The sequence below is a fragment of the Rhinatrema bivittatum genome, chromosome 4 (assembly GCF_901001135.1).
Source record: "Rhinatrema bivittatum chromosome 4, aRhiBiv1.1, whole genome shotgun sequence".
In the NCBI taxonomy this organism is placed as follows: Eukaryota; Metazoa; Chordata; class Amphibia; order Gymnophiona; family Rhinatrematidae; genus Rhinatrema; species Rhinatrema bivittatum.
Window position 1 is genome coordinate 239,107,430 of NC_042618.1, and position 25,217 is coordinate 239,132,646.

The following is a 25,217-nucleotide window of genomic DNA, read 5'->3' on the forward strand; positions in this document are numbered from 1 at the left end:
GAGTAAACCAGGTGAGCCAGCGTCGCGGATTAAATAGCCCGCTGGATTAAGGAGGTAGTCACGGCCGTGTATGTGAATGCTGAGCTGCCGTTGCCTAGTCAGGTTTGGTGCTTGCTTTAGTAGTCAGGCTATACTGACTACTAAAGCAAGCACAAGATAAGTGGTGGCTAAGGCCAGCGTTATAACATTCAGTGTTACAAATTTACTTTGAAGAGCACTATCCAGTGGACACTAACATAATTTAACAACTAAGTATTGAAGTACCTAATGATTTAGAAGCCTAAGATAGGCTCACAGACACGATAGCAGAACCAGCCGTTCGTATCGTGTGAAGGTACACTCAATTTTCATCCAAATATAACAGGTCTTTGTTCAATGTATTTAGTTACATGTTATATGATATTGGGTCTCATAATTTTGTGTAGCATTTTAAGAAAGCATGAGTGATCAGACAAAACATGTCTGTTGTTTGTAATGTGTTTCAAATTAAAACTATTATGCATCACAGAATAGCACAATCATTAAACAAACCATAGCAATAAGGGAAATAATAAAATGGTCCTGTTCAAAAGTTTATATACCCTTGAATGTTTGGGCTGATAATATACAATGAAGTAAAACACTCAGGTTGAGATGACAATGAAGGGTAGGTATCCACACATGTGTCTTGTTTGATTGTAATTAATGTGTGTATAAATAGTCTGAGTTTCTTAATTCTTGAGAAACCCTTGTGCATTTCATCCAGGGCTGAACTGACTTTGGTGGTTACTGAAGCATGGGGAAAGCAAATGAACTGTCAAAGGATCTGCGAGCAAAACTAGTTCAACGTTATAAATCAGGAAAAGGATATAAAAACAGACCCAAAGATCTGAAAATGCCAATCAGTACTGTTCAAACTCTGATCAAGAAATGGAAAATTATGGGTTATGTTAATACCAAGGTAGACCAAGAAAGATTTCAGACAACTGCAAGGAAAATTTGTCGGGATGCAAAGAAAAGCCCACAAGCAACTTCTACTGAAATACAGGCTCCTCTGAAATAAAGTGGTGTGGGTGTTTCAGTGTGCGTGATGAGGGGATGGTTGAGCAAAAATGGGCTACATGGTAGAGTTGCCAGAAAAAAGCCATTACTGCACCAACATCACAAAACAGCCCACTTAAAATATGCCAAACAGCACCTAGAGAAGCCTCAAAACCTCAGGAACAAAATAATTTTCAGTGATGAGACCAAAACTGAGCTTTATGGTCACACCCATAAATGCTATGAAGAAGAGTACACTATTCGTAATGTGAAGCATGGAGGTGGATCTCTGCTGTTTTGGGGGCATGTGAAATACAGCAACACAGAAAATTTAGTCAAAAATAATGGCAGGATGAATGCAGCATCTTATCAGAAAATATTGGAGGACAGTTTGCATTCATCAGCCAAGAAGCTGAGCATGGGGAGCACTTGGACTTTCCAGCATGACAATGATCCAAAGCATAAGGCCAAGTCGACCCTTCAGTGGCTGCAGCAGAAGAAAGTGAAGGTTCTGGTGTGGCAATCACAGTCTCCTGACCTCGACATCATTGAGCCGCTTTGGGGAGAATTCAAACATGCAGATCATGCTAGACAACCAAAGAATTTACAGGATCTGGAGGCTTTTTGCCAAGAGGAATGGGCAGCTTTACCACATGAGAAAATAAAGTGCCTCATTCCCAACTCTCACAAGATTGCAAACCATCACTGATGCAAAAAAGGACAATACATATTAAGAACTAAGGGTATGTACACTGTTTTATTATTTATTTATTGAATTTCAGTATATATTCCAAGAATATACTTGAATTAGAAAACTTTGAGACAGAAAGGAACTTAAACAATTCCTTGTTACAGAAAAAAGGAAATAAAATTTAACCAAAGAGAGAGAATATATTAGTCTGATTTAATCCTAGTCCTCAAGCTAAAGAAATCCAAGGATCACAACCTCAGGAAAAAGAAAATCAGAATCAAATTTCAAAAGGTAAATACCGGCATATAAGGGAGACCTAATATTATATAGAGCGGTCTAATCACCGAACAAGTAAAGGCTTAACTGCCTACAATAGGAGAAGATGTTAATATAAAAGGCAATTTATCACTCCAAAAAGCTGTTAATTGCACAGGGGGAAAAGAAAATGTATGTATCATTTTGATATTTAATAAGATATTTGCAGGGAAATTTTAACAAGAAAAAAGCACCCAAGTCTAACACCTTGGGCCTTAATAACAAAAGTTGCCTCCTCTTCTTTTGAGTAGATCTAGCACTATCAGGATATACATGAACTTTTAAAGTTAGGAAAGTTTCCTGACCCTGTCGAAAGAACATTCTTAGAATCCAGTCTCAAATCTGACGCCTTAAGAAAAGTTACTATAAGGGTGGCAGGAGTAACCATGTCAGTGTCTGAGGATTCAGTAATTGCGGTGAGATTCCAGCTGTCTCAGTCGGGGAAAGAACTTGCATATTCCCATTATTTGAAGTATCTTTTTTTTAAAGGGTGGAAGATAGACCCTAGTAGCCAATGGTAGCGCTTGCTCAGGAATTTTTAAAACTTCCAGCAAATATTTTTTCCACATGTCTTTAGGATAAATAAGTGGATCCTTGGGAAAATTAATGGAACGTAAATTTCTTCCTTGAAATTGTTTCTCCATTTGTTCCAATCTGGAGATATGCGCTTGATTCCTTTTAATAAGAGCCTGTTACAATACAGTACCACTTTGGAATTCCACCGTTGCATTCTCCAAAGATTTTTTTATGGTCAGTAATTTCACTTTTTTAGTGTCTGCACACGAGTCTCTAAAGCATTAACCCAATTGACCTCTGGATTAAATTTCCCTGAGATGATATTATTTAAAGTCTGGATAGCTTCCCAAATAGATTCAAAAGAAATATTAACTGGTCTTACCAGCTCAGAAAAGGAAATTTCTTCTAGTGGCTTAACAGTTTCTCCAATCTGCCGTTAAGCCTGTTACATCGTTTCTCTCTGTTGTACCGAGAATGTCAGCTGGTACTGAGGTGATCCCCGCGTGTGCAGCTGCCTCAGGACAGGAGCCACCACACCCGTCATCATCAGTCGGCATCTTGTTGCGTTTCATGCGACCTTGCAGGATTAGGAGGGAGCCACTTTTCCAGAGAGAAAAATGTAAATGGCTGAGGGAGAGGGCTGAGTCCTTCTTCTTCCTGGCATGACTCCATCAAGCCTTCACCCGGATTGAATTTCTCCCGCACAAGATGAGTGTCCATCGGCCCTACGACAGGACTTGAAAAAGACGCAGCTGGAGTATTTTGCTCTCTAGCCCATCGCTTACGGCCGGAATGAGCTATTATACAAAATGAAACCAAAGCCAGATGAAAGCAAGCTCAATCGTGCGCTGCCAGTGCGGCCATCTTGGATCAAAGTTGGGTATGTAAACTTTTGAACAGGACCATTTTATTATTTCTCTTACTACTATGGTTTGTTTAATGATTGTGCAATTCTGTGATGTTTAATAGTTTAATTTGAAACACATTACCAATGAGTCGTGTTTTGTCTGATCACTCATGTTTTCTTAAAAATACTCCATTTTACAAATTCTGCCAGGGGTATGTAAACTTATGAGCACAACTTTATACAGTATATGCATACCAGAAACAATACAGTTAAATTATGATCCCATATAGATACATTCAGGCATCTGAATGCTTGTACTGCAACCATATATATACAATATCAATGGGTCATGCTTCATCTTTTAGCTCCCCTAGGACTTAAAATTTGTACTTTTCATTCATATTCTCTCCCCCCATTCTTCCGAGGCTTAGCTCTGCTCATTCATTCCTTCATTATAAAAGGATCACCTTTGTTTTATATCCTGCAGGCATAAAGATGGTGATCTTTTTTTTTCTTTTTTCATCTACTACTCAGATTTAAAAGGATCATTCACTGACACACAACTGCATAGTGTCGTTTTTTCACTGCGAAAACTTAATTTTTTGCCCAGATGAGTTCCAACAACTTTGCTATATATGTTAAAGGCAGAAATTCTTTTCTACTCTCGTTCCCTTTCATGTATCTTTGGCATTCTTTACAGAAAAATAGAATCCAGTCCTCAACAAAAAATGCCAATTTATTAGGAAGTCTGTTAACTAGAAGGGAGTTGCTATAAAGATATTGTATACTTCATTATAGCCTTTTTCCATTCCAGCGTTCTTTTGAAATCCAACTTCTAGAGCATTGTCCTGTTGGTTTTCTCCTTTAGACTGCAGAAAATTACTTCTATGTGCCAGATCTTGGTCAGGTTCCAGAGATTGATGTTCCAGCCTATCTCCCTGATTTGCCTGGCATTGCTGATGACCTCATGTACAGTGCAGACCTAGGCCCTGGTATTGCACCCTCTGCACCAGGCAGCACAATTCCAGAGCTGCCCATGTTCAACACAGGGTCCTTGGAGACGTTCAAGCCAGGTACGCTATTCTATGCGTGAGCTTGGTAGATCAGAGGGCGAGCAAGAATCAATAGTTTGAAGAATGACAGAAGAACACTGTATAGATAAAAAGTAATTTAATTTTCTTTGGATTACCAAATATTTCCATGCCAAAATTGATGATAATATGCTGTGGGGAGTGGGAATTTATCTGAGTAAGTTTGAGTAAGAAATTCGGTGGGACTTACCCAGGTAAGTGTACCATTGCAGCTCCTTGCCTAAAGTTACCCAGTTAACTAGGACTTTTTTATGACCAGGCTCACCTGGGTAAGATTATCCAGGTAGTATTCAATGTCGGTGCTTCCTGGCTAAATTAAGCCCTCCATCCTCCTTTTTACCAAACTAAATTTTACCTATGAGGAAGAGAGTTGTTTAGAGAGGGGAAATGTTTAATTACAGGTTTTTGTCTGGGTAACTGAAAAGTTACTTGATCAAACCCCTTTTAATACGGACATCTTAGTATCCATGTCTAATTAGGTTTATTCAGCAATAAACTGCATATGTGAACTTGTGCAAAATAAAAATGCACTTGCTGTAATGGGTATTTGATGATTTAATTCTTTAATATAAAAAAATATTCTATGAAATTGCATTATCCTTCTGGTTTTGTACATTGCGCTGAAAGGGATGCCTCTCTGTCAGCACACCACTCAAACATATGAAAAACACTAAAAGCATGGAGAAAGCAGAGTTACTTACCTGTAACAGGTGTTCTCCCAGGACAGCAGGATGTTAGTCCTCACATATGGGTGACATCATCAGATGGAGCCCTGTCATGGAATACTTTTGCCAAAGTTTCTAGAACCTTGACTAGCACACTGAGCATGCCCGGCATGCCATTAACCCTGCGGCCACCAGGGTCCCCCTTCAATCTTGTTTGTAGCAAACGTATGAGCAAAAAATGAAATAAGAAAATGTTATCAAACCCAACTCCGCGGGGTTGCGGGTGGGTTTCGTGAGGACTAACATCCTGCTGTTCTGGGAGAACACCTGTTACAGGTAAGCAACTCTGCTTTCTCACAGGACAAGCAGGATGGGAGTCCTCACATATGGGTGACTAGCAAGCTACAGGCTGAGTCGAACGAATCAGGCCAACCAGCACACGTGCAGCAGGCACAACAACTGGGGTGCTGTTGGCAGTGATGAGGCAGCCTGAAAATCACAGCAGGTCGAGGTAGGACGAGTTGGGTTTCTACACTGGAAATAAATTCCTTAGGACAGACTGGCCAAAGACAGAGTCTTGTCCAGCCTTGTCTAGACAGTAGTGAGCTGCCAAGGTGTGGAGAGAGCTCAATGTCGCAGCCCTGCAGATGTCAGCCATCGATACTGAAACTGTAGTGTGCTACTGAAGTTGCCATGGCCCTGACTGAGTGCGCTTTCACTCGTCCCTGAAGTGGAAGGCCTGCTTGTTGGTAGCAGAATTCAATGCAGTCTGCCAAACAGTTGGAGAGAGTTTGCTTGCCCACTGCAACTCCAAGCTTGTTTTTGTCAAAAGAAACACAGAGTTGGGTGGATTTTTTTTGTGGGCAGTAGTGTGGTTTAAATAAAATGCTAGTGCACGCTTACAGTCCAAGGTGTATAGAGCTCGCTCACCTGGATGAGCGAGGGGCCTTGGAAAGAAAGTGGACTGATTTAAGTGAAAATCTGTTACCACCTTAGGAAGGAATTTAGGGTGAGTCCGGAGAACCACCCAGTCATGGAGGAACCTTGTGTAAGGTGAGTAGGTCACAAGGGCCTGTAACTCACTTACCCTGCGAGCAGATGTGATATCTTACATGGAAAGTAATTTTCCTAGTAGCAATCGGAGTTCACAGTGGCTCAAAAGGGAGAACGCATTAGCCGTGCAAGTACCATGTTGAGGTCCCCTGCCACAACCGGTAGTCATAGAGGTGGCATAAGCTGTATTAAGCCTCTCATAAATCGACTGACCAGGGTTGAGCCGTTATCGGTGTATCCCCCTACTCCTTGATGGTAAGCAGAGATGGCACTGAGATGTACTCGTATGGAGGAAGTCTGTAGGCCAGATTCCGAGAGGTGCCAGAGATAATCCAAGAGTGCTGGTATGGGACACCAAAAGGGGTTAAGGTATTTTTGTGTGCACCACCCTGTAAACCTTTTCCATTTAGAGCAGTAAGACTTCTGCATGGAAGGCTTACGTGAAGCTATAAGGACTTGAGATACACTAGTAGAAAGGTTGAGGGGTTGTAGTATCAACCTTTCAACATCCAGGCCGTCTGGGATAGGGTCTGGAGGTTCGGGTGGCGTAACTTGCCGTGATTCTGTTTTGAGATTGGGCGCTGTGCCCAGGCAAATGGGTTCCTGGACAGAGAGGTCGAGAAGTATGGGAAACTAGACTTGGTGTGGCCAATACAGGATATGAGTATCATTAAGCTTTGGTCCTGTTGTAGCTTCATGAGAGTCTTGCTTATTAGCGGAATCAGAGGGTAAGCATATAGCAGGCCTGTGTTCCAGGGACGGGCAAAGGCATCCATGGTTGGTGCTCTTCGGTCCCTGTGTAGAGAGCAGAATCTATCCACTTTGCAGTTCTGGCTGGACGCAAAGAGGTCGATATCCGGCTGACCCCACCGGTGGAAGATTCTGCCTGCAACAGAGGGATCCAGAGGCCACTCGTGGGGCTGGAAGCTTTGGCTGAGGCAGTCCGCTAGTGCATTCTCTGTGCCTGCCAGGTAAGTGGCTCGCAGTAGTATGGAATGCGACAGGTCCCAGGCCCAAATCTGTGCTGCCTCCTGAGCAGATAAGAGCCTGTGCCTCTCTGCTTGTTCAGGTACCACATTGCTACCTGGTTGTCTGTTTGAATCAAGACTACCATCACCCGAAGCTCCAGGAAGTTGATCTGACAGATTGCTTTGGTTTTTGCCCAAGTCCCTTGGGTTTGAAGGCCTTCGACATGGGCTCCCCAACCTAGGTTGGAGGTGTCCGTGGTTAAGGTTACCTGAGGAGCTGGTTGCTGGAAGGTTAGACCTGTTTGTAAGTTGGCCTTGTGTGTCCACCAAGTAAGAGACAAATGAAGTTGACTGGTTATGTGGTCAAGGGACATAAACGGCTGAGTGGCTTGATGCCACTGAGACTTTAAAATCCATTGTGTCAGTCTCATGGCCAAGCGTGCCATTGGGGTGACGTTGACTGTTGATGCCATGTGGCCAACCAACTTGAGTAGTTGGCGAGCCAAGGATGTTTTTCAACTGCGGATAGAGCTGGCGAGGTTGGACAGCGTGGTTGCTCGGTCGTCGGGTAAGAACGCTTTGGCTACTGTGGTGTTTAGGTCTGCTCCTATAAAGAAGAGACTGTGTCAAGTGGGATTTCAGGTAGTTGACTCGAAAACCCAGTGAGAGCAGGAGCCTTATAGTGAGACCGAGAGAGTCGAGGGCCCCTTGTCTCGACTGGCTTTTTATGAGCCAGTCGTCCAGATATGGAAAGATGTGTACGCCTTTTCGGCGTAAATGTGCAGCCACTACTGCCAGGCACTTCGTGAACACTCGGGGCACCGAGCCGAGGCCGAATAGCAGTACTCTGTACTGATAATGCCCGTGACCCACCACGAATATTAAGTACTTGCCATGAGTAGGGAAGTTTGCAATATGGGCATATGCGTCTTGAAGGTCCAGAGAACAGAGCCAATCCCCTTGATGTAGGAGAGGTAGGATGGTGCCCAGGGACACCATCCTGAACCATTCCTTGTAAAGAAATGTGTTTAAGGCACTGAGGTCCAGATTTGGCCAGAGGCCGACGGTCTTTTTTGGAATTAGGAAATAACTGGAATAGAATCCTCTCCCCTGCTGGGTTAGGGGATCTGGTTCTATGGCCCTGGCATACAGAAGGCTTGAGAGTTCTGACTCGAGAAGTGTTGTGTGATCGTCCCGGCTCCACTCTAGACTGGGTGAGGAGTCCGGGGGTACAGCTGAAAAATTTAGACGGTAGCCATGGGTTATGATGGACAGTACCCACTGGTCCGTGGTAATTGGTTGCCAATTGGTTACAAAGTGATAAAGACGACCTCCCACTGGTGGACTTGGGATCAAGGATGGTTGGTTGTTGCTCTCTGGAAAGGAGTCAGAATCCAGTCGCAGGACCAGCTTGTGAGCTGGCTGCTCTCTAGGTGTCCTCATCGGGCGTGCATGTCCTCTCTGAGGAGCCGAGCTGGTTGAGCATGGGATGTGGGAGGATAATACCTGCATGGTCTATAGAATTGCTCCCTGACATCCCTGCATATGCCTCTGCGGACTACAGAGGATGGCATCTGAGGTGGCAGTTGATAGTTGATGCAGGGTCTCATGATGGTCTTTTTACCTAGGCCACTGTGTCTTGGATCTTGTCCCCAAACAGGTTTTCTCCTGTACAGGGGAGATCAGCAAGCTTATTCTGCACCTCTGGGCATAAGTCTGAGGCCTTGAGCCAGGCCCAGTGTCTAGCACTCTGGATGCTGTTTCAAAAGAGTCGTAAGCAGCTCTGACCTCGTGTTTACCTGCTTCCAATCCTTTGTGTAGGATGGAGGACAAGGTCTCTTGTTGTTGATGTGGTAAAGTCTCTGCAAATTCTTGGATTTGTTTCCAGAGATTTCTGTTATATTGGGTCATGTATACTTGATATGCTGCTATTCATGCTAGCAACATGGACCCTTGAAAGAGCCTACATCCCATTGCATCCAATGATTTTTGATCCTTTCCTGGAGGAGCAGAGGAGTTTGGATGGGATTTTTTAGCCACCTTCTGGGCTGATTCTACAACCACAGAGTGGTGGGGCAATTGGCTTTTCTGAAAACCTGGGGCTTGCTGGACCAGGTAAGTAGCATTTGTCTTCCGGTTTACTGGAGGAACAGTACCTGGATGGTGCAAGAGATCAAGGAGAACTTCATGTACTGGTATCGCCATCACCTCTTTTGGATCATCTTCGAATTGTAAGACCTCCAACAATTTGTGTTGAGCGTCCTCCTCCGTTATCAATGGAAATGGTATAGTCTCAGACATTTCCTTGACAAAGCTGGCAAAAGAGAGGTACTCCGGGGGAGAAAGACGCCTCTCTTCAGGAGGTGAAGGCTCTGAAAGCAATTCCTCGGAATCTTGTGAGGAATGATCTGAGGATGCCTCCTCCCATGGATCATAGAGAGTGTCTTCCTCTCCCACCGGATTCCTGAGGGAGGAAGGATGCCAGAACCTGGAGGGCGAAAAGGCATCAGTGGATGTCGAAGTGGCATCAATGTATGCGGCATCAGCATCGACAGAGGCAGTGTCGGCACCGAGGCAGATGCAGTGCGCTTAGGCACAGACAGTCCAGATGGCCCTGGAACAGGCTCCGGCATCTGTGGATTCCATGGTGGGATCGGGCTGGACGTCCTTCTTTCTCCGAGGAACCTGGTATGGAAATCGGGACCTGCGGAGGCCTCGATGGTCGACTCAGTGCCGGTGCATCCGATGGCACGGGCTGAGTCGGTAGGGCACCGATGAGGGTATCCAGGCTCTCGAGGAGCGGTGCGAACATCGAGGACGCCGGTTCCGGTGCCGGTATGGGGGCCAGCACCGGTGGAGAATGGAAGCCCCGAAGGGCATTCAGCACTGCCTCTTGGACAATGCGGTCCAGTTCCTCCCGAAAATCCAGCATGGATGGCACGGTAGCTGGGGTAGGAGGCAGGCTAGGCATCACCGGAGCTTCCATGGGAGTTCGTGGAGGCTCTGTGCCTGACACCAATATTGGGGGGGGGGAACGCCTTGGGGTCCCGGGCCCTCTTTGCAGGTGGCTCGATGGAAGTCTGCCGCTGCAGTATTGGTGCTTGCACTGGGCGGGGACACACGTTGGTGCCGGTGACTATGTTTCCCTCACTCCAGTCCTCCGCCACCGAGGACAATGACATCGATGCCTTCGATGCTGTCAGTGATGGACGTTCACCTGCTCCACGATGTTCCTGGCGGGGCATCTCCGAGGTCAATGGACCCTCTCCAGTCGGTGGCATTTGAACTGGAGTCGATGGAGCAGAATGTTTAGACTTAAACAAATTTGCCATCTTGTCCAGACGAGCACGCCAGCCTTTGGGGATCCTTTATGCACAACTAGGGCATCGACTGACGTCCTACGAGGGACCTAAGCACAAAACACAAACACTGTGCTGGTCCGTGATGGATATGGTCCTCGGACACTCGGGGCATTTTCTAAACCCGGTCACCATCGAAAAAGAGGGTGGGTGCGGGCGGAGGGAACGGAGAGCGAATGGGGACCCCGGTGAGGGTGATTTTAAGAAGATAAACTTCAAATATTTCCATGAGGAAAGTGGTGAGAATGTCTCACAGAGCTCCTAACCGTGAGGCAACTGCTGCGTGGAATAAAAGAGACTGAAGGTGGACCCCTGGTGGCTGCAAGGTTAGTGGCATGCTGGACATGGGTGCCAGGGGTTCCAGTCAAAGTTCTAGAAAATGACAAAAGTATTCTGTGACAGGGCTCCATCTGATGGTCACCCATATGTGAGGACTACCATCCTGCTTGTCCTGGGAGAATTATCCTTGCTGGTGCAACCAGATTGGCATAGTAGAAGAGGAAGCTCCCTCTGTCAGGGATATCATAGCATCATGTAAGTGTCATGTTGCAAAAATTACAGCAGTTTCTCACTGCAACATTACCAAGTTAAAATTAAAAAAAAAAAACTTCATGCAAAAGAATTTTAACAATTATAGCTATTTGTCTTTTGGACACTGAAAATAAATTGAAAAGATCCCTATAAAAATTCTGAAAAAATGAATATATTCATTTCAGAGGCACTGATTGGCTAATTTTAAAAGGAGCATGTGTGTGCCCATAAACGCGCATATTGGGCATACGAGCAGAGATACACTTAATTTTTTATTGTACATGCAAGTACACACGTATCATTTAAAATATCCCTGCCGGGCATATGTGTGCAACCTTTATGTGCGTACTCGCACAAGAGAACATAATTGGGGGCGGGGGAGAGAGAGACAATCTGATACTCTATATCTCTCTCACTGTAAGAGGGGTACTTTCAACTCAGGGTGGGTTTTGGAGAGGGTAGTGTTACAAGGGTCTACAGACACTTGTGTCCTAGGCAGACCAATGTTAACACCCCCCCCCCCCCCCCCAAAAAAAAAACCAACCCCACCCTGAGTTGAAAGTGCCCCTCTTTCAGTGGGAGATATATAATCTCATATTGACTCTCTAACGCTCTCCATGCGCCTCATCAAGATCAGTAGTAAAGTTACGCAAGTAACATGACCCCACCCCTAAACGTCCATGCCACGCCCCTTTTCTGCCGCCTTATTCTTGACGTGCGCACAGGTATCTACGTGCATACTGCCCAGCTTCTTAAATTTGCATTGCTCACACGAGGCCATTTTTGTGCAAGCAACGCTTTTAAAATCTACCTGTGAGTGTGTAGGCATGTGCAAGTCGTAGTTGTAGAAGTGTATTATATACAGACAAGTGAATGAGAACATTGTTTTAAACTACAACTCTAGTTGATAATTGACATAGTTTAAAAATTATATTTATACTAACATGCTTAAGGAACTTGAGATTTTCCAAGGATAAGTAGGATGACCAGCAACACATATGGAGGATGTCATCTGGCCCCAATGTGGAACATCTCCCATAGCCTTATGGAAAAGCTCGAAAAAGTGTTTCTCAGCATGCATGGGAATTCATATGCAGCTATTTCCTCATAGAGCCCCATCTGTCTATTTTTTTTTCCCCGTAGTATTGTTCAGACATATCGCATTACAGATCTCTCACCACAAATTTCTATTTTTATCTGATCAAGCCACCTCAGTAAATCTTTTTCAACTCCTATCCCTTAGTTTTTCTAGCACTTTTATATTTTCTCTATTTTTTTATATATGGCTACTTAATCCCAAGTTATTTTTTTTCCCTTTCCTCTGGCCACGTTCAGCAACCTTGGATGCCCTCTTCATGTAAAAATTACATCTTTTGATTTTGCTTTGTCTATTTTTCTGACAGTGGTGAAGAAATTTAATGACTTCAAATATGTTCCATACTGCAGTTGAAAAATGGCCATCACAGACCAGCATGAGGTTTATTCGCACTGCTTGGGACTAGAGCATATCATCCCTAGTTTTGGCATCAAATATGTCATTCAAGGCTGTTAAAGCAACTTGCATCTATGGAGCTTAATATTTTCTCTGCAAACAAAAAGACTGGTACTCCACACCAAAGGCAATGGTTCCAAAGGACCCAGAAGTGGCACTGTCCGCTAATGTTCAGTGTGTGCCACTCATCCTTAGAGCTAAAATTGAAACATAAGCCCATTAGCAGGCCACCCTCCTGCTCAGCAAACGAGGATTCCTCAGGGTCAAGCTTGGATTCAGAGAGAGCATCCTACATCAGGGAAAGGCACCGAAACTTCAATACCGTTCTCCTTCAGCACTCAAGTCCGAAAGCAGGCAAATTATGATGCTTGCTGTATACTCTCCCAAGTGGCTTCATTTGGAGGTGAGGACATAAACATCCATGCCTCCCTGTTTGCTTATGTAGAACATGGCAACTTGGTTTTCTTTCCTGAAAGAATGTGATAGAAAGGCCTTAGAGCATAGCAGATGGTTCGCAGCTCCAGGTGGTTGATTTGTAAATGGCTCCCTATTATGAATTATAATCCTTGGGTCCACATCATACAAGTATTTGCCCCCCACCCCTTGGTGGAGGCAGTGGTAGACTATCACTTGATGGACTGCTCAGCAAGAGACCCATCTTTTAGAACTTCTGGTTTCATCCACCATTGAAAGGATACTTTCATCCCTGGGATTTTGGAGATTAAATGGGATAATGACTGATAGGGCTGAACCCCCTCCATTGAAGGCCCCACATGTGCATGCACCACAACAACCATGTGTCCGGAGAAGTACTAGGACCGATCTTGCTGATGCACTCTATTTTTGAAGGAGAGACCTTTTTAGATCCTTCAGCAAAATCCATGTGCTGTTTCAACAGGAAGAAATGCTTTTTCCTGAAGTGAGTCTATCCAAGCTCCTATAAACTGAATTATTTGAGACCGAACCAGCTTTGACTTGATAAGTTAACTAGAAAACCCAGGGACTGGAGGAGCCGTACAGTCTTCTCAAGGAACTCCTGATGGAGATGGGCCCATCACCAAACAATCATCCAGTTATGAGAGCACACGAACTCTGTGCCAAAGCAGCTGTACCACCCCTTCCACACGGCATTTTGTGAACACCTTTGGGGCTGCTGAGGGAACACCTTGTGTTGGTAGTATGTATCCCTCACCAGTTTCAGTGGGCGGGTGAATGGGAATGTGTGCATAAGCATCTTTCAGAGCCAGAGCACAAAACCAATCCCTCAGCTGAATTTATTTATTGATTTAAAAAGCTTTTAAATACTATTTGGCTATAACCATCATAATGGTTTACAATATTTGACATTATCAAACAAATAACAAACAGTATGATCAAAAAACGTAACTTACTTTCTTAAAATTAAACAAATATTACAATTTAAAATCAAATTTTAACTTATTCATTTAAACATTCATATCATTAGCAGTCTCAACATAAATACTACATACTGAATGACAGGAAGGGGGTTTATCGTGAACCTAGTAGCAAGCTGAAAATTAGGGAATCCAGGGTTCAAATTCTACTCATGCTGCTTGTGATCTTGGGCAAATCACTTTCACCCTTCATTGCCTCAGGTACAGATTTATAGGCTCATTTTCCAAGGTGCGATAGCCCATTGTTGCATGCGATAATGGGCTTATCGTGGCGGTAAAATTAAAACTAGGGGAAGAGGTGGAGTTAGGGAGGGGTTTAGAGAAATTGGGTGGCAGCACCGCTGCTGGCGATAATCTTTTGGACATTATCGCCAGCAGTAGTGCGGGAAATAGCACCACCTTCCCCTACCTAACCCGCCCCCCAGCCCTACGTAAACCCCCCCCTTACCTTTAACTTCTAAGTTACACCTGCCTCTGGGCAGGCGTAGGTTGTGCGCGCCGCTGTGCCTGGAGGCTCCGGCCCCACCCCTTTTCAAGCCCCAGGACATACGCGCGCCCCGGGGCTTGCACGTGTCGCTGAGCCTATGCAAAATAGGCTCGGCGCGCACAGGAGCAGGTTTTTGGGGTAACACGTGTAACCCTTTGAAAATCCGCCCCAATCTGAATATTGGCTTTACTAGATAGAAAATAGACTTTTGTTATAGATGAAACCAAATCTGAGGACACATTCAAAATCTCCTGGAAATATCTTCGAAGGGTGAGACGAGGCATTTCACTTATTACCTGAGGAAAGTTAATTAAATGGAGACTCAAATGTCTACGTCTATTTTCAATCAATTCCACTCTTCCGGACATATTGCTCTGATCCTGAAGCTTGAACTGTTTTAACTGATTTAACTTCATCCTATAGAGCAATTATTTTCCCAGCAGTATCCTGATGGAATTTATCATGGCCAGCCAATAAAGATTCCAGTTTTGAAGCTATAGAGTCAACTTTTATTGAACACTGTGAAAAAGCTTCACTGGCTTCTTAAAGTAGCAGAAATTCTCTGGAGGAAAGGTATGTGGAAGCAAGTCCAACAGGAGATCTGAAGAAATCCCTGTGGAATCTTCCTCCTTCCTCTCCCGATCACAGTGGAACACTGAGCTATGACCCCAACAATGATGAGGGCAACAGATTTCTACTGGTCTGAGGGGGACATATCCAGTAGGCACTAGAGTGAACTGATCCCACTTCTTCTCCTTCCTGTTTTCTGAAGGGACTGTCCTAGAGAAGAATCCACCACCTCATCATGAGAACTTATTTCCAATGCTGTATGCTTTTGAGAAGAGGTACCACAGTGCAGAGCTTTGGGCAGCGCCACTAAGCAGGAAAATTCCTTTCATCTTTGACAGTAGAGGCTCTAACCTCCCTCTCTGGTAGGGAAAGAAGTTCCTCACTAGCTCTGATAGCTAGGCTCCCACTGGCTGGGGAACTCTCTGCACTGGAGTTGGAGGACTGCATCCTCTTCAGAAACTCAGACTGGCTCATCTTCACTAAGGGCTGCCTGCAGAGTTGAGGAGGAACTCTGTGCCGCAGCAGCTGCATATAGGGTGGCAGTGGCCAGTTCTGAGGTACTCTGCAGCAGATGCATTGACAACTCTGTTTGTTGCCAGAGGATGCAGTTAGTGTAGCTGGGTTTAAAAATGGTTTGGATAAGTTCTTGGAGGAGAAGTCCATTAACTGCTATTAATCAAGTTTACTTAGGGAATGGCCTCTGATATTACTGGCATCAGTAGCATGGGATCTTCTTGGTGTTTGGGTACTTGACAGGTTCTTGTGGCCTGGTTTTGGCCTCTGTTGGAAACAGGATGCTCGGCTTGATGGACCCTTGGTCTGACCCAGCATGGCAATTTCTTATGTTCTTATGAACACCATGTTGGTTTATGGACAGCGTCAGCAGCATTTCCTTCCATGCCACAGCAGGACTCATGGGCTTCTGGGCTGAAGCACTGTATGTTGGTACTATCAAATGACATCACTCATACATTATGACTAATTCATGCCTGCTTGTCAACAGAGAAGGCGGGGGAGGGGCTACAAGTTGACTGCTGCACAGGAATTCACACACAAGCCCAGAAAGGTTTTGCCAGAGTGCTCTGGGAGATGCTCATTGGCACAGTTGGATGATGTCATGTGACTGGTTATCTTACTATCCTGAGAACACCTGTTACAGGTAAGCAACTGCTACATGATTGTATAATAGGAGGTATAGTCGGTGTACAAAGGGGTATGTAGTACCACCACATTTGCTGTGGGATGCAGTAGAAAATGTGCATTTTAATGGCTATGGAAGAGATAATGGGACTCTAGAGATTTCTCAAAATTTCTATTTTTATTTTAAGATCTTCAAGATGAAGGAATGGCATTGCCACCTCCACCACCACCACCTCCCCCTCCTCCTCCAGTAATTGTTACCTCACATGCTCCTCCACCACCTCCACCCCTGCCTGCTTCTACACCGTTACAAAGGAGCAGTGGGGAAGATTCAGTTGCAGGTAGGCAAATTTCTGCAAATGACTAAACTCTGAGCTGTCTTTTCCTTTCTTTTTATCTATTCAACAGCAATGGATGTTCTCAAAGTGCAGCATTTGCATTATTTCATGAGTTCAGGGTCTTGATAATTGGCATGTAGTGTCATTCATTGCTTTCATGTTAATAATTGCTCATTAACAGGTCGATACAATAAAGTCCGCGGGAGAGCGGGCGAACGCCCACTCTCCCGGCGTGCGTGATTCTGTATTTAAATTAGGTGGTGCGGTAGAAACGGGCAAAAGAAGGCGCTAGGGACACTAGCGCATCCCTAGCGCCTCCTTTTGACCCGGAGCAGCGGCTGTCAGCGGGTTTGACAGCCGACGCTCAATTTTGCCGGCGTCGCCATGATATTAAGTCGGAGGGTGCACAGAAAAGCAGTTTTTACTGCTTTTCTGTGCACTTTCCCGGTGCCGGCAGAAACTAGCGCCTACCTTTGGGTAGGTGCTAATTTCTTAAAGTAAAATGTGCGGCCTGGCTGCACATTTTACTTTCTGTATCGCGCGGGCATACATAATAGCGCCCTCAACATGCATTTGCATGTTGAGGGCGCTATTAGGTGCTGCGGGTTGGACGCGTGTTTTCCGCCCCTTACTGAATAAGGGGTAAGGGAAAACACGCGTCCAACGGAGCGCACTGTACTGTATCGGCCTGTGTGTTACTGGGCAAGCCAAGCCCACTATCTGAGTTTTCCTTGTAATGTAGAGCAGACTCATTCTCCCAGACTCTTTACCTGTAGACCTTGAGGTCACTATCAGCTTTGGACTTTGCCATGCCCAAAGGGCAGAATCTGAGTAATTATCCATGCTCTCTATCAGGATTAGGCAACTCTGGTCCTTGAGTGCCAGAAGCCAGATAGGTTTTCAGGATATACAAAATGAATATGCATGCTGTGCAGGCAAGTGCACCTCATAAATATTCAGTATGAATATCCTGAAAACCTGACCGGCTTGCAGGACTGGAATTGCCTCCCCCTGCTGTATATTTTCTTGTGCACTTTGGGAGTAATTTTTGTAACATTGTGCACAAGTTGGCAAACAAGTGCAGAAGTTACACCAATTTTAAAAGTGGTCCTGCGGGCCAAAGTCGGCTTTGAAAATTATCCTGGTCAAACTGCACACATAGAATTACACCTATTTGGTGCACATAATTTTGCTAAGAGAATTTACATGCATCCATTATAAAATAAAAATGCATGCCCAAAAGTTTTAACCCCTCCGACTCCACCTGGAATGCCTCTTCCCTTTGCACATAAGTATGGGCATATAGCAAGGATGTGTGTCATTTTACAACCGGTTTAGTCAGGCAGTTTTCTAAAGGGCCATTTTTGTGAGTAAAGCGCTTTTTTACCTGCAGAAGAACGTTCAAAAATTATTCTTCCTAACCCAAAGTTTAAACTTTGCCCACGGAACAGTAGTGAAATATAGTTAACTTGTAATGTACTTATTGTGCTTCTTTTGTTCCCTTACAAAAAATATTTTATAAATGCTTTTTATAATGCTTCACAAGGTATGACACAGTGCTGAGTTTTGTCCACACCCAATGACAAAATACATACACAAAGACATGCTTTCTAGCACAGTGTGAAGGTGTATTTTTAAAATTTATTTTAATTTAAAATGCACAAATAATTCCTTTAACAGGACACAGCAAATAATTCCATTTGCTTCAGTCACTTGCTGGGAAGATTTTTTTTTTCTTTTGTAGAGCTCAGTTGCACAGTATGTAGATGCATTTAGCTTCCCGAAGTCTTTACAAAAAGGTCCCTGCTTTCGGTGAACACTGGCATTTCTTTCCATCACATTTACCATTTTAATAATATAGAAAAAAAGGTGCAGGCATTTCTATTGCATTTAAGAGTCTCCATTTTCCACAGCTTGTGGCTTTTAGAAGAAACTTTCCAAGGATTTGGTGTGGGGAAAATTGCCCCTCCCCCTCCTTTAAGTGCAGATAAAAGTATGGGTGCTGTTGCACAGGGCCCAGTGGGTTTAGGTCAGGGAAGGGAAAATCCACAAGTACTCTGTGTGCGCATTGGTGGATTTTCAAAAGGTGAATCCATGGAGCGTTTCCCTTTGCAAATGAGCTTGGTAGGTCTACCTGCAAACAAGCAAGCTGCACAGGAAGACTGAGTAATGTCCCCTCAATGACTTGTTGACATGGTCTTGGCAGTTTTATGTGCTCTGATATGATGCATTCAGTCATTTAAAGTTCTGTCCCTGGATTTTGATGTTTGAGCTTAGAATTCTTTATGTCCAACTGCAGTGCAAGGTGCTCCAACAGAAGTGGTAAACCCCTCTAACAGCCGGGCCTCCCTCCTGGAGTCCATCCGTCAAGCTGGTGGAATCGGGAAAGCCAAGCTCCGCAGCGTGAAGGAAAAGAAGCTGGAAAAGAAGAAGCTGAAGGAACAGGAACAAGGTTGTCGATACTTTCACATTTCTATAATGAAGTTTTTTTTTGTTCACTTATCTTCTTTCCCTCTTAACTCCGAATCAAAGTCCTGGCCCTGAAGTCTTGAGTCCCAAGACTGAAGCAAAATAAGTAAAAATGTTTTCATGGCTCCCCTAATTTAATTCCTTCTATTATATTTAGTACATTGATATACTTGCAAATACAAAGGGCAGCATTTCCAGTTAGTTTTATGCTTTGAAGCATCAAAGTCCTTTGGTCAAAAGTTGTGTGGCTCCTGCCTGCTGGATAATTAGTACAAATGTACCATCATCACCTGTTGAATAACAGTATCCCATCATGTTTGAGTCTCCTGTCCTCTGGGGTCAGCAATGCTTGGGCATGTTACAGATGTGATATGCTGAAGCCGAGGGAGGGAAGATGGCAGCTGCTCCTACATTGACCCTGGCTGGCCATAAAGTGATGTTAAAGGGAAGTCTCATAGGAGACTGCTGAACCTGCAAAATGTACTTGTGTCATTCAGGCATATGGTCTGGCCCTGAAAAAATTAGGAATAAAAGATGCTTATTTGTGCCTTGGTAGATAAGGTAACATTCTTTGAAGGCAGTGATTCTGTAAAACAAAACTTCAAAATAGTAACATGAATGTGAGTTTCTATAGCTGTATTACTATGCTGTTTCTCTAGCCTGATCCTTGTTTTTGTTTCAGTGAGAGCCACAGGAGGAGGAGACCTAATGTCAGATCTTTTTAATAAGCTGGCCATGAGAAGAAAAGGTATAATATGCAGGAAAATTATTTTTATCATTTATCAAGTAGACATCCCATGCTTTGTCCACCAAGTAGCATTTTACTAGCCATTTAGGGCAAGTGCAGCGAGTTTGGCAGCAGCACCCATCTCAGAAGAATGAATGTTTTCTAGAAGAGCTGCTGGCATGTGGGATAGGGTGTATTTGAGGCATGCAGTTCCTGATCAGCTAGGCCTTTCCTGGCCTGAAAACTGCATCAAACTCAACAACTTCCATCCTAGATAATGCCTGCTTTAGGGTCGCTTTCTTTGTAGGCCCTTGTTCTCAGTCTTTTATCCCCTTTGTAGGAATCTCTGGGAAAGGACCTGCTGTGGGAGACGGAAGTGGTGATGCGCCCAGCACACCTGGTGGAGCTTTTGCCCGTATGTCAGACACAATACCACCGTTACCACCTCCACAGCAGCCAGCTGGGGATGAGGATGAAGAGGACTGGGAATCATAAAGGTCTAAAGCTCTGCAAAACTGAACTAATCTTTTCAGAGCTCAATTATTTAACCAGACTGCCAATCTCTGATGTCAGCCCTTTGTCATATTGTAAGCATACAAACATCAAAAGGAAACAGAGGTACCAATTGCTGAAGTAGATCTCAAGGTCATGCTTTCAGATTGGCAGATATCTCTCTCCCCCCCCCCCCCCTCCATCTTTCAGTCACACTTTATCTGAAACACCACAGCTAAATAAATGTCTTGCAGTCACACTTCTGCTCTGTCTTGTCTCTTTGCTACTGTTTGCTTCCTAAGACTTCATGTTATGTTATGTAATGTTAACAGTCTGTTAATAAATCTCGCCATGGCTGGAAAGGTAGTCGTGTTTTTAATGGCTGAAATAGTGAAGTAATGTTTTTACATAGTACTGTCTCTGCTTGTTAACAGAGGTAGTGCATTTCTAAGACAGAAACTGACAAATTTCTAACTACTGAGCTAGGGTATTACTGCCCACTGTAACGGACCCTTAGATTGGTCTCTCTCATGCCAAGTTCTTTTGAGGTTGAATTACTAATCTTTATTCTCATGGCATCTAGAGTGCTTGATGTGTGTCTTCCCTTCTCATTGCTGTTTGTATAGCCTAGTTTATAGGCCCCCAAAATTCTCTTAACTCAACATGATACATACAGTCTATTCTCGTCAGGTTCACTTCACTGTGGAATTGTGTGTCTACTAGTAAGAACAAAAGACAAGCACCTTGCTATTAAGAGATTGGAGCTGACTTTATTTACAGGTTGAGAACTGTAGTTCCCTGTACGTACCTGGATCAGTCCAGACAGTGGGTTATGTCCCCAATCCAGCAGATGGAGTCAGCACAAGCTTTGAGGGGGCGTATCCATATATACTACTACCCCCTCTGCAGGAGTTCAGTATCTTCTGACTCCAGCAGATGCGAGTAGGGGAATCAGACTTCCCCTCCTTTTTCTTCACTTTCTTGCTTGATTATGGCTTGTTGTTGTCTTTTTCTGTGGATCAAGTTTGTATCAAGTTTGTATTAAGTTTAAAAAAAAAAAAAAAAAAGTAAGGCAGAGTTCTTTCAACTTCTGGGGAGTGGCTTATCTTCCTTGTCTCTTCTCTGCGGCCTTGCTGTTTATTTCTCGTTGCAGCCAGGGGTAAGTTTGTTTTTCCTTTGTAGTTTTTTCCTTCACAGCTCAGCCCCCGGTGCCCGCGAAAGCCGGTGGAGCCGGCCTCTTCGCTCTTTACTCCCTCACCCGCGGCCATTTTACAGCTCCTCATGGGCTGCTGAGCCATTTAGGGAAAGATGTCTGGGGCGGGTCGTGTGGCCAGGAAGGCCCCCCCGCGGCACCCTCCTCTATTTTCAGACTGCGGGCAGTGCGGGCCGACCGGGCCCCCCCGCAGCGGCGCCTTTGTGCGCGTGGCCCCCCCCGTGGCTTTTTCTTTTCTCCTGCAGCGATCCCGATGCCGCGGCCGTCCCGCTGTGCGGCCTGCGGAGACCCGGGGTCCCGGATTTCCCGGGAGGGCATCTGTGCACGATGCCTTCCCGGGGGGGAAGGTACCTCACAGTCCCTGACTGATTTCTCTTTTTTTGCCCGGGCGGTGCGGGCCGGCCACTCCGCCATTTTTGGCGGGAACGGCGGCCATTTTACATTCTGAGCGCCCTGAGGCGCAGGGCCACGAGGGGGAACGGATCCCTGGAGGCCACGAGGGAGAACGGATCCCTGGAGGACTCTACCAGCGGGGGTGTTCCCCCGATTTTGGTGCAGGAACCAAGCACCCAGAGCCAGGGAGCAGGAACCACGCCGCCCCCGAAGCGCACCCGAGCAGGCCGGGGTTCTCTCTGGAGTTTATCCTGCTCATGCATACCGCTTATCTGCAGGGGCTGGAAGCACCTGTGGGACCCCCCCCCCCCCTCCTAAGATCCCTCGGATGTCGCCCTCGACGCCGGCCCCCCCCGACCCTCCGGGAGTGGGGGCCTCCCGCCTTCCTACCCGGGTCCGATCCACGCCCGCGGCAGTGGGGGGCGGTGCCAGACCCAGCGGGACATGGACTTGACCTCCCGGACGGGGGACAAGGGGACGGCACACAGGAGGGGGATGATCCGCGTACCCTACGCCTCTTCCAGAGGGAAGAGCTGGACGACCTCATCCCGCAGATCATCCAAGAATTAGATTTGGATCCGCCACCAGACCCGCCTGCCCCAGTAGCTCCCGCTGTCATCACTTCTTCAAGGAAGGGAGATCCTGTCCTGGCGGCACTCCGGCCGAGGGCTCGGGCTTTTCCCATTCATGACTCGTTTTTACAACTTCTCACCAGGGAATGGGACACCCCGGAGGCCTCCCTGAAGAGCAGCCGGGCTATGGAAAAGCTGTACCCGCTCCCCGAAGATTTTCTGGACCTCATCAAGGTCCCAAAGGTGGACTCCGCAGTGTCGGCGGTCACGAAGAGGACGACTATCCCAGTGACGGGAGGTGCGGCATTGCGGGACACACAGGATCGTAAGTTGGAAGTTTTCCTTAAGCGGGTTTTCGAGGTCTCCGCTCTGGGTATGCGGGCGGTGATGTGCAGTTCGCTTGGCCAGCGGGCTAGTCTCCTTTGGGTGCAACAACTCCTCACGTCTCAGAACCTGCCGTCCGATGAGGCTGCCCAGGCAGATCGGCTAGAAGCCGCAGTGGCGTATGGGGCGGACGCCTCGTACGACCTTTTTCGGGTCCTCACAAGATCCATGGTTTCGGTAGTGGCAGCACGACGACTACTGTGGCTACGCAATTGGGCGTCTGATACGTCCTCTAAGTCCAGTCTGGGCTCTCTTCCCTTCAGGGGCAAGTTCCTCTTCGGGGAGGATTTGGACCAGATCATCAAGTCCCTGGGGGAGAACGCTGTTCATCGGCTGCCGGAGGATAGGTTTCGACCATCCAGAGCGTTTTCTTCTTCTCGGACCAGAGCCAGAGCGCAACGGCGCTACAGGGGCTACAGACAGACGGGCTCCCGGCCATCCGCCCCCAGGTCTCAGCCCTGGTTGCGCGCCTTCCGCGGGCATCGGCCCGCACGCACTACTCCCGGAACCGGGAACCCCTATACCAAGTCTTCACAATGATGCCAGTCTCGCCCACTCCCCTGTCCCCAGGATTGGGGACCGACTAACGTATTTCTAAGCGGAGTGGGCACGGATCACCTCGGACCAGTGGGTCCTGGATACCATAAAACACGGCTACGCATTGGAATTTGTCCGCCCCCCGCAGGGAAGGTTCATCTTTTCCCCCTGTGGCTCGGACCTCAAGAGAGGAGCGGTGCAGCTGACTCTGGACAGACTCCGGGAGATAGGCGCTACTGCGCCCGTGCCCTTCGGAGAGGTGGGCTCGGGCCACTATTCCATCTATTTCGTCGTACCAAAGAAGGACGGTTCCTTCCGGCCTATCCTAGTCCTCAAGGAAGTCAACAAATCCCTTCGAGTCGTTCGGTTCCGCATGGAAATGCTCCGGTCAGTGATTGCGGCGGTGCATCGGGGGGAGTTCCTCGCCTCCCTGGACTTAACGGAGGCCTACCTGCACATTCCCATCCGCCCGGACCACCACAGTTTCCTTCGTTTCAAAATTCTGGACCAGCATTTTCAGTTCACGGCTCTCGCGTTTGGATTGGCGCCGGCGCTGCACACCTTCACCAAGATCATGGTAGTTGTGGCGGCAGCTCTCCGGAAGGAGGGCATCCTGGTTCATCCTTATCTGGACGATTGGCTCCTCCGGGCGAAGTCATTCGATCATGGACGCTCAGCGGTGACTCGAGTAGTACGGTTTCTACATTCCCTGGGATGGGTAGTGAACTTCTCCAAGAGCTCCCTCATGCCCTCGCAACGCTTGGGTTTTTTTTGGGGGCAACTTTCGACACCCTACTGGGCAAAGTTTTTCTGCGCCAGGACAAAGCTCAATCCTTGCGGGATCACACACGACGGTTCTCTGCGTTACCAGAGCCCACCTCCTGGGACTACCTGCAACTCCTGGGAGTGATGGGGTCCACCATCGACCTTGTACCTTGGGCTTTCGCGCACCTCAGGACCTTACAGTGGGCGCTCTTCTCCCGTTGGAAACCAGTATTGCAGGACTATCAGATGATTCTCCCGCTCCCACAGAATGCCAGGGACAGTCTGGGCTGGTGGTTGGATCCGCCGAACCTGGCCCGTGGCATGTCCCTCGATCTGCCAAATTGGGTGGTGGTGACCACCTATGCCAGTCTAGCAGGCTGGGGTGCAGTCTGCGATCGAAGCGCCACGCAGGGGACGTGGTCCACGGTGGAGGCGAAGTGGTCAATCAACCGTCTGGAAACCAGAGCGGTCCGGCTAGCTCTGCGACATTTCCTCCCGCTTCTTCGGAACCGAGAAGTCAGAATCCTATCGGACAACGCTACCACCGTGGTCTACATCAACCGACAAGGAGGCACGCGCAGCCCGCAGGTCGCGCTCGAGGCGGCGCTGCTGATGCAATGGGCGGAGCGTCATCTCGTCCGGCTAGCGGCCTCGCACGTCGCCGGTGTGGACAACGTCCAGGCGGACTTCCTCAGTCGTCAACTGCTGGACCCGGAGAGTGGTCTCTCTCCGACAAAGCAATGCAACTTCTCGTCCATCGGTGGGGGGCCCCCCACTTGGATCTGATGGCGTCCGCTCTCAACGCCAAGGCTCCACGCTTCTTCAGTCGCCGGAGAGAGCGCGGAGGGAGTGGATGCCCTGGTCCTCCCGTGGCCGCCATATCTTTCTTTTCCACCATGGCCCCTGGTGGGCAGGATGCTCCGCAGAATAGAAAGCCATCAGGGGACCGTGGTTTTCGTCACCCCAGAATGGCCCAGGCGACCCTGGTTTGCGGACCTGCTACAGCTGGTGATCGACGGGCCAATCAGGCTGGGGCACCTCCCCCAGCTCCTACATCAGGGCCCGGTATTTTTCGAGCAGGCAGAATTCTTCTGTCTTGCGGCCTGGCTTTTGAGAGGCGCCGCCTCCGGCGTCGGGGCTACCTGGAGGCGGTAGTATCCACGCTAT

At 46.8% G+C, this 25,217-nt stretch overlaps 1 protein-coding gene across 2 annotated transcripts in view; it reads left to right on the forward strand.

Moving 5' to 3' along the window:
- The window catches only part of LOC115090608 (WASH complex subunit 1-like), a 161,863-nt gene extending 141,315 nt beyond the window's left edge, over window positions 1–20,548 (forward strand). For both annotated transcript variants that reach the window (XM_029599948.1, XM_029599949.1), the window contains exons 7-11: window positions 4,258–4,462; window positions 16,349–16,501; window positions 18,798–18,950; window positions 19,650–19,715; window positions 20,035–20,548. In XM_029599948.1, the coding sequence (XP_029455808.1) occupies window positions 4,258–4,462; window positions 16,349–16,501; window positions 18,798–18,950; window positions 19,650–19,715; window positions 20,035–20,189 (732 nt within the window). In that variant the 3' untranslated portion in view covers window positions 20,190–20,548. The remainder of the gene's footprint in view (window positions 1–4,257; window positions 4,463–16,348; window positions 16,502–18,797; window positions 18,951–19,649; window positions 19,716–20,034) is intronic.
- Window positions 20,549–25,217: the final 4,669 nt, after the last annotated feature.